Source organism: Buteo buteo, chromosome Z (genome assembly GCF_964188355.1).
Source record: "Buteo buteo chromosome Z, bButBut1.hap1.1, whole genome shotgun sequence".
Classification (NCBI taxonomy): Eukaryota; Metazoa; Chordata; class Aves; order Accipitriformes; family Accipitridae; genus Buteo; species Buteo buteo.
The window spans coordinates 11,946,501-11,955,255 of record NC_134204.1 but is presented as its reverse complement, the minus strand read 5'-3'; the positions used below and the strand labels follow the sequence as shown (position 1 = coordinate 11,955,255).

Below are 8,755 nucleotides of genomic sequence, written 5' to 3'. Positions count from 1 at the left end.
GGCTCTGCAAAAGCCATTTGCAGCCGCCCTGAGCATTCAGGCGCCCAAGAAACTTCCTCTGCTCTGCTCACACGGGGAAGGCTCTGCCTGGAGCCTGCCCTGCAGCCCGGGGACATGCTGCCCATGGCATCCCACCAAGGCTGTGCCTCATCCCACTGCCTGGTCGCAGCCTGGTTTGCCCCGCATCCCTGGGGGTATTTGGGAGGGACCCTGAGGGACAACTTACCCACGGCACAGCGGCAGGTTTGTAGGTGCAGCACTGCTTCACACTGCCAGGGAGAGGACATGGGACAGCCCCCATCCCCAGGGACCCCGCTGCCCTCGATGGTGCTGCATGAAGCCTCCCCATGGGAGGGTGGCTGCGGGGCAAGACAAACCCTGCAGGTTTGAGGCAGGGCAGAAACCAGAGCCAATCCCTCTATTGCCACATAAACTTTTTATTTTTCACCTGGTGCCCAGCCTTCATGCTGGGCTGAACTTGCCTGGGAAAGCATGAACCTGCAGGCAGAGAGCTGCTGAAATGCAGCATGTCAGCGTGGGCAGAGCCTGGCTGGGGGAAGCACCGTCTTCTTGCGGTCTTGGGCCTCCTGGATTTCCCCATTTGCTGTTATTTTATTCGGGTGAAAATGCTGGTGCCAACCCTGCAGGAAACCCCAAATCACTGTGGTTCACCCAGCCAGGGTCACCTACGCTGTGGTGGAGAGTAGAGGGGAAACCCAAGGAGGGGGCACGGTGTTCCCCGCTGCCTTGGTTGGTGCTGAGTGCGGTGTCCGAGGCTCCAACACCCTGTAGTGGTCGCTGCGCTGGGTGCTGGCACTGTGTCCTGCTCTCTCCCTGGTGGGGAGAGTGCAAGGGAGTCCTGGGGGGGTCCAGCTGAGGTCAGACACCATCCTGGGGTCACCTACCCTGAGGCACAGCTGGGATGCAGGGGCTGGCCAGGTCACAGGGATGCTCCTTAGCCCCTGCTTGTCATCAGTGACAAGCCCATTTCACCCTCCTGGTCCTGCCATGCCTCATCCCATGGGATTTCTCCCTTCTCCAGCCCAGGGTGCAGGAAAGCTTGGCACAGCAGTTGCTGGGACCCGGTGCTCACCGGGTGGCTTTCCAGTCCTCAGCGGGGCTGTCGGCCGCCTCTCGCAGGAGCCACAGGGCATGCAGGGTCTCTTCCCCGTTGGTGCCGGTGTAGCACTGGCCCAGGAAGGCAGTTGTCCGGGTTGTGTCCGAGTCTGGAAAAGTCCAAGGTGGCATGAGTTGGGGTGGTGAGGCACGAAGCCACCCCCGGCTGCATCCCGCTGGCATCCCCGCTGCAGGGTGATGGCCCCCTCCTGCCTACCTCGGAGCTGCCAGTGCACGATGAAGGAGAAGGTGGGATGCGGGACCAACCTCGCATCCTGCTGGGACCCCTCCAGTGGTGAAGTGAGGATTTCAGAGTTGCCGGCGGCAGGGCCCGGCAGGTAGGAACCGGAGAATCTGCCGTCCTTGCTGAGGACGGACACGACCATCCGGCAGCCAGTGTCGCTCCGCCATGACCCGGAGAGAAGGCACTGCAAGGCCAGCACTGTGGCTTGGGGTGCCCGGCCAGCCAGGGGGGGCATCCTGTTCCTGCCCCACCACCCTGGCTCTGCCCAGGGATGCCTGCAACACCGGGGGACGCACCACGGACCCTGTGTGAAGCTGGTGCCACCGGCATCGCCGCCTCGGCGCGAGCGTGGCACTCGTGGCACTGACTGCCTTCAGCCCGACCGCTGCTCTGGGCTGTTTGCTGCTGCCACCCACGGGAGAGCTCTGCCCCATGCTAAAGCAGAGGGTGTTCTGCATTGCCTGCATGCCTGGTGGGAAATGGGTTTTCTCTGGGGCATGGCTCTGTTTGCCTGTCTCTGGGCGGATTCCCACAGTGAGGAGCATCCTTGCAGGAGCGGTCCCTCCCTCCCAGCCTCTCCACTGCATAGTGCTGGTCCCACCAGCTCCAGCAGACCGGCCCCAGCTCCGTGCTGAGCCCTGCAGCCCCAGCAGCAGTCTTTGGGATCTCGTAGGATGCTAGCATGTCCCCATCACCACCCATCCCCGTACCTTCCTCTCCGCAGGGGCGACGCACGCCGCCAGGGCCAGGGCGAGGGCCAGGGCAAAGGCACCGCTCCCCATGGCCGCGGGGCTGCGGAGCATCCAGCGCAACTCCCTGCCAGCCCTGCGCCCCGGCCCCCTTTATAGGGCTGTAACTGGAGCCCCGTGGGCACCAGACTGGCAGCTGCAGGGCGGGTGGCCTGGTGGCAGGGTGCCCAGGACAGGACAGGCGAGGTGAGGAGGTCTGCGTGACCTGGGCAGTGCCGGAGGAATGCAGGGATGAGCAAGCACGGCTGTGGAGAGAGGCGGCGGCGAGGGCTTTTTTTTAAGGCCCTTATAGCAGCCTGGAAAGCACCAACTACCTTCCTGGGACATCCACCTCCTGTGCACGCAGGCTGGAAATTATTACTTGCTTAAACATTTAATCGCTCCCTGCTTCGCTGGTGCCACTGCCTGACCAGGCTGTCACCCACGTGGTGCCAGGGCATCCCTGGCAGAGGCAAACTGCAGCAGCTGCAGCACTGCATGGAAGGGAGGGCTCGCAACTGCCTTCAGGTTTAGCAGCAATAACTTTTCCCCAGCATCTGGATATCAGCTGCTAATTTTGCTGCTTTTGCTTTTACAAGAATTAGAGGAAGAAGTAACCACACAGGGGCATTGGGGTCCAGGAGAGTGTGTTTGCTAAATACACCCAGCATGCTAACCAGCCTTGTATTTGCACCTCTTCCTTCTATTTGCTGCTTGTAGGGTCTTTGGATGTACAAAACACAGCATGCGCTGTCCCTGTGCTCCTGAGCTGCTTCTCTGCTCGCTGCAGTGCATGAAGTAGGCACGGGGCTATGGACAACTGAAAATTAAGGTGGAATTCAGCGGCAGAAACACATCCTGTTTCCAGGACAGCAGTGTCTGGGGCACTGGATGGCAGCAGGGCTGTGCTGTGCATACTGGGGGTGGAGGACTCCCACCCTGGGGCAGCACCGCTCAGTGCCTGCCACAACCCTCGGCATACCCTGGGACCCTGCTGCTGCTGCTGAGCTCCTCTTCCTCCACTCTAGATGGTCCCAAAGGCTGGGGTGAGCAGAAGCCACCCTTCTCCTAGAACATCACTCCTCCTTGTCACCTTTTACAGTTCCAAACTCACAGGCTTGTCATAGGGGCCTGAGAAATGCCCCCCGCTGGGGGATCTCTTGCTCTTGCCCTTGATGCCATGCTCCATCCTTTTGGCCTGACACCAGCCCCTGCCTTTCTATGGTGTTTGGCAGGGACAAGCTGCCCTGTTTGAGGTGCCAGGGAGGTGGCAGCCACCACTCCACGTCACGGCAGCGCGTACCAGACTTGCTGGTGCTGGGCCAGGCTTGACAGGCTGTATGGATACTGTGCTGGCATCCCCAGGGCTGGGTTATATTTGTAATGCTTCTGCAAGAGGCTTTGTCTTCACCCATGGACCTGCCAAAAACTTTGTGTCAAAAGAGCTGAGTAGGCTTGGCAGGTGCCCACAGAGGCAGATAGAGTGGCACTGCCGAAATGCAGCAGCAGAGAAGGGTAAAATCCCTGGCTGTAACCCAGGGGGACATGATGGGATGTGATGCGATGGGATGCGGTGGGATGGGATGTAATGGGATGGGATGGGAGATTTAACTGTACCTGTTTTACTTCAGGTACTGTGCAGAGCAAGGGAAGCACTTTACCGACATCTCACATCTACTGATACCATTACCTCCATCACCTAACTCTGTGGAGCACCAAGTCCTGGGACTGGAAAGGTGTTTGGTGGGGATGGGTATGAAGGCACTGCAAGGAAGGCAGCTGGATTTGGGATGCTGATGCCACCTCTGCCACCAGCAGGCAGGTGGGGAGTGATGGCAAAGGGTTGAAGGTAGGGTTAGGATGGGGTGGGAAATGAGCCCAGGGAGCTGGATGAGGGGAATCAGGGAGGGATCCAGATGTCCCTGCAAAAGGGCAGTGGTGAGCCCTCGTCTCTGCAGGGGTACCTGTGGGAACAGCAGCTGCCTCACAGGGGGAGCAAGGACAGTTTTTTAAAAGACAACCACAGCTGACATGATTTTTACATTTTATTTTCATGAGAGGCTAGTTTTTCTTGCCTTGGGGGGGGTGCAGGCTGCTGCTGGAGCATGCCATCATGGGGTGGGTGAAGATGCATCCTCACAGGATGGGGACCAGATTGGCAGGATCTTCCCTTTCGGGGTGCGTTTGCGCGTGAAGACGTTTCTGCCCACCCTGTGGGAAGCAAAGAGTTCCTGTGGGATGACCTGCAGACACCACCCACTCAGAGCTGCCAGTGCCGGCAGGTGACAGAGCTGTCCCTAAATGCCCCCCAATTTGCCTCAAGCAGCTGCCAGATGCCCCTGGCCAGGGCAAACCCCTTGCCAGAAGGCATTGGCATCCCTGCTGCAAACCCATGTTGGGGTGTTCCCAGGGGTAGTGCCCCCACCTAGGGAGATGCTTGTCCTCAAGGGTCCTGGGGAGGGCCCCTCTGTGGGGCTGCTGTCCCCCATGTCCCCCCATTACCTCGTGGCTTTCCAGTCCTCCTCGAGGGACCCGACGGCTTCACGCAGCAGCCACATGGTGGTCAGTGTCTCCTTTCCACCGGTGTCCACGAAGCACTGCCCCGCGAAGGCGGTGGTGGCATCTGGGGGAAGTGCTTGGTGAGGGGTCGGTGGGGATGGCACCCACGTTCGCTGGCTACTTCCCCCTCCCTGGGGTCCTCCCAGTCACGGCCGCGTTCCCGCTCTGACAGCCATGCGCCCACCCAACCCCTGCCGGGGGGACCTGCCCTTCCTCAGCGGCTCCCTTGGGCAAGGCAGTCTCCGTGGCACAGCATCCCCTGTGACCTAACGGGGTCCAGACCCACCACCGTCATCTTGGGCTGCCCGGCAGGGATGGGTGCAATGATGCTGGGTGAGGAGGAGCTGCCCCATGCGAGCCCAGCTTTACCTGTTAGCCCCATGCTGAGCAGGCACCACCGCCTCCCTCTGCTTGGCTGTACCAAAGCATTACCCAGCAGACTTTCCATCAGAGGAAAAATCCTGCTGGCTGCCTTTGCGGCTCCCAGTGCCCCCACAGTGCCATCCCCAGGTGTCCCAGCACTTACTGGAGAACTTGTCCCAGCGCACAGTGAAGGCGAAGGTGGGCCAGCCCCCCTCACCAGGCTGTTGCTGGGCGCCCTTCAGGGGCGAGACACGGGCACAGACGCTGGCAAGGGTGACCCGTGTGAGGTATTTCCCCTGGAAGTCCCCGTCATCCCTCACTGCCGAAATCTCCATCAGCGAGTCCTGCTCATTCCTCCACAGCCCGCTGAGATGGCACTGAAGGGACAAAGCCACAGGTCCTCTGCCCCTGAGCATGGTGCAGAGCGGGTCACCATCCCTCCCACCGCCCCACGGCCAGAGCCGCAAGCCCTGCTGTGAGTGCCACTGTGGGGCACAGCTTTCCCTGTCCCCATTTTGGGGAAATGCTCCCCCAGGTGCTGCTGGCTGCTGAGCGGACAGTGCAGCAAGGCAAGCACATCCCAGCCCATCAGCATGCATGGTATACCCAGACACAGACCCCCTGGGAGGGGATGTCCTGTGCACTGTACCCCTGAGCACAGACCCCCTGGGAGGGGATGCCCCATGGCTGGTGCTCCCAGGGACAGACCCTCTGGGAGGGAATGCCCTGTGCATGGTGCCCCTGCGGGAGCAAAGCTTTGTGGAGGTGGTACCAGGTGGCTGGGGGTGACCCAGAGATACCCTGCCCATTGCCTGGACTAGGTGCTTGCACAATTCTCCTGCTTGTCCCAGCCTAAAATGGCATTTAAGCTAGAACGCCTGGCTGCCCACGCTGCATCCCAGTGCCGTGCCCGCCACGTCCCCATCATCACCCATCCCCATACCTTCCTCTCCGCAGGGGTGACAGACGATGCCAGGGCCAGGGCAAGGACCAGGGCAAAGGCACTGGTCCTCATGGCCGTGGGGCTGCGAAGTACCCAACACGGCTCCCTGCCAGCCCTGTGCCTCAGACCCCTTTATAGGGCTGTAACCGGAGCTCTGTAGGCACCGGGCTGGCAGCTGCAGGGCAGGTGGCCTCAAGGCAGGGTGCCAGGGACAGGGGAGGTAAAGGAGGTCGCCGTGACCTGGATAGTGCCGGAGGAATGCGGGGATGAGCACGGCTGTGGAGAGAGGTGGGGGTGCAGGGATGGTTTGTACATCCACTCTCCAAGAGGCTCTGCCAGCCCGTTCCTTGCCGGGTCCGAGTCCTCGGGGTGGGCACAGCCTGGCACTGTCCCACCGCCACCATCCCAGTGCTGAGACCCAAACACAGCGCTGCAGCGAGCGCAGCCCGACTAGCTCTTCTCTGCTGTGCTGAACGGCGGTGTGTCCGTCCGTGGGAGTTCATCCTCGTGGCAGTCCCCTCCTGCATTACAAGTTCTGATGCTGTTTCTAAGCTGTTTTTTTGTCCTGGCTGGGCTTTCCCTGGATCTGGGACCTGTGACTGCCATTGCAGCGAGAACTTGGGCACCCTTGAATTAATCGCTCTTGTAAGTGTGTCATGTCCCAGTTTCTCAGGACAATGGCTCAGATTTGCCGATTCGAGGTCAGGATTAAGGTGAAATGACACCAGGCATCATTTAACTCACAGAACTCAATTCTTATTTGCTCACAACAAGAATTGGCGTGCTCACCCCCAAAGCTGGTACACTCACAACAAAAATTGGCATCATGTCAATAAACTGCATAACATGTGCTAACCATACATCACCAAACATATACCACAGGCCTTGCTTATTTTGGAATCAGGTCAGGGAAGACAATAAGGAAAGTCGTCCCGTTGAGTCCCGAGGTTCAGAGCAGACCCCCTTGCTTTCTCGACTCCTCCTCAGAGAAGGGCCCAGGGGTGGCTGGATCCACGCCTAGTCCCAGACTTGGTCAACGGTTTATGTCTAAAGGGATGAGGTGTAGGGATTACGGAAAAGGAAAAGGGAAAGAGAGAAGAGAGAGAGAAGAGAAAGATTTCACTGGTCCTGGATCCAGTGTTGGTTCAGTCAGCCAAGGGGTCCAGTCAGCCAAGGAGTCCGGTTCCGGTGGGCTTGCGCCCATGGGGCTTCAGTTTGTGTCCTTTTATCATCCTTGCCCCTCCTTTGGGTGGGCACTTGAACTCATTAGGCTAATTAGGTAGCCTTTGAGCCATGGGCTTGGGGGTCGTTTGGGGAGTAGCTTCCCCTTCCCTGCAGAGGTGATCTTTGGCCATCCATGGGGAGCTGCCCTGCTCAGCACCTCAGAACAGCACAGCAGAGCAGGGAGCGGTGCACCTTCCAGCACGGTCCTGTTGCTGGTGGGTGCTGCTGATGGGTGGGCTTCTTTTCACCTGGGGTTCCTTGCTGGGTAGAGTTCCTTGTTATGCAGAGTTAGTTGTTCATCAGAATTTGCCCCACCACAATGTTTCAGATGTTAACTCCTTCAGTCTCTCACACCACCCCATGGCTTAAACGTTGTAGTAGTCTTTTCCTAGGCTGGTGATTTAGATGTAAAGAAAGGGAAGAGAGAGAAAAAGGAGAGAGATAACATATAAAACTTAATGGACAGAAGAGGGGGACAGAAGAGGAACAGAAGAGAGAAGAGAGGGAAGGGATGGCATGGGTAATCATACAGTGAACAATTTATTGTCCAAGCATTAAGAACAAAAAATCCACATAACAGCATGTGTCCAATGCTAACGAGCCATTTTCCCCACCCTGTGAGTCCCAAGGACGTTAGGACAGAGGTCAGCAACCATCCTCCCTTAAGTCAGTCTTTTGGTTGAATCGCTTAGAAAAGTTCTCCAGTCTTGTCTGTAACTTTTGTCATCTTTTAAGGAGGTAGTTGCATTGTATATGGTGAGACAGAATTCTCCATTGGTGAGATTTAACATCCTGTATACCCCATGTTCTTTTAACAATGTCACAAGATTCCAGCTAAATTCTGGAGGATCTTTTCTCTATAATAACAAACAAAAATTACAAATAACAATAAGCTGATAACACAAATAACAATTAATATAGTTAGGACTAACACAGGTCCCTTGCCATCTTTCTCCTTGCTTCTACAAAGTGCAAATATAAAGCATACATAGATTACTTCCCCTACAGCAGCTAAATCTACCAGGAGAGGTTGTCCAGGATAGCAGAGCTGGTCTGTTGGATCTTTCTTATCTCCCCTTCCTGGAAGTAGGGAGGGGGGTTTTTGGCAAAATGCAGTCCGTCTAGGACATCCATTCACCCCCCAGCAGCTATTTACTTACATGACCGCATCTGGCACTCGCGGCCATCCCGGTTTGTGGGGTTTTAGGGCTTGTTTTGGAAGTTCATTAGTATGCTCCACTATCTCATTTGCTTGAGGGTAGTATGGGGTATGGAAAACCCACTGTATTCCTTCATTGCCTGCTCACTCTTGGACCACCCTGGCAGTAAAGTGGCTCCTGTTATCCTGCAAAGCTAGGCTAACTACAAAGAGGCCTTTTTCCCAAACTGGATACAGTTTTCCTGCATCTTTGAAACTGCTCGAATAGAATCCGACAAGCTGAGTCAGGCCTTCTGGTCCACATTGCCACATATGTATGGACAGTCTGTGAATTGTAAAACCCCACTATATGTGGAGTGGGTCTGTTGGGTGTATTGGCCCTAAGGCCTGATATAGCCCCACCTCAAAGATTACCAGCT

The 8,755-nt window shown here is 57.3% G+C and overlaps 2 protein-coding genes across 2 annotated transcripts; both read right to left on the bottom strand.

Annotated features, from left to right (window-relative positions):
- Nucleotides 1-428: 428 nt before the first annotated feature.
- Nucleotides 429-2,184, bottom strand: LOC142027039 (avidin-like). Its single transcript, XM_075020616.1, has 4 exons — nt 2,071-2,184; nt 1,334-1,544; nt 1,094-1,226; nt 429-641 (listed from the first exon to the last, which is right to left on the bottom strand). Exons 1-4 carry the CDS (start codon nt 2,161-2,163, stop codon nt 608-610), a joined length of 471 nt encoding a protein of 156 aa, XP_074876717.1. The 5' UTR covers nt 2,164-2,184; the 3' UTR covers nt 429-607.
- Nucleotides 2,185-4,153: 1,969 nt separating this feature from the next.
- LOC142026743 (avidin-like) lies at nt 4,154-6,054 on the bottom strand. Its single transcript, XM_075020027.1, has 4 exons — nt 5,954-6,054; nt 5,174-5,387; nt 4,591-4,711; nt 4,154-4,299 (listed from the first exon to the last, which is right to left on the bottom strand). The coding sequence occupies exons 1-4, from the start codon at nt 6,023-6,025 to the stop codon at nt 4,200-4,202; spliced, it is 507 nt and encodes a 168-aa protein (XP_074876128.1). The 5' UTR covers nt 6,026-6,054; the 3' UTR covers nt 4,154-4,199.
- Between the last annotated feature and the right edge of the window lie 2,701 nt (nt 6,055-8,755).

Bases quoted from the DNA above. Each gene is read 5' to 3' on its own strand.
- LOC142027039 (XM_075020616.1), bottom strand. From the start codon at position 2,163: ATGCTCCGCAGCCCCGCGGCCATGGGGAGCGGTGCCTTTGCCCTGGCC. The intron at 1,545-2,070 runs GTACGGGGATGG...CTGGCCTTGCAG, and splicing joins TCGCCCCTGCGGAGAGGAAG to TGCCTTCTCTCCGGGTCATG. The intron at 1,227-1,333 runs GTAGGCAGGAGG...GGACTTTTCCAG, and splicing joins CGTGCACTGGCAGCTCCGAG to ACTCGGACACAACCCGGACA.
- LOC142026743 (XM_075020027.1), bottom strand. From the start codon at position 6,025: ATGAGGACCAGTGCCTTTGCCCTGGTCCTTGCCCTGGCCCTGGCATCG. The intron at 5,388-5,953 runs GTATGGGGATGG...TTGTCCCTTCAG, and splicing joins TCACCCCTGCGGAGAGGAAG to TGCCATCTCAGCGGGCTGTG. The intron at 4,300-4,590 runs GTAATGGGGGGA...TGCTTCCCACAG, and splicing joins GAGGACTGGAAAGCCACGAG to GGTGGGCAGAAACGTCTTCA.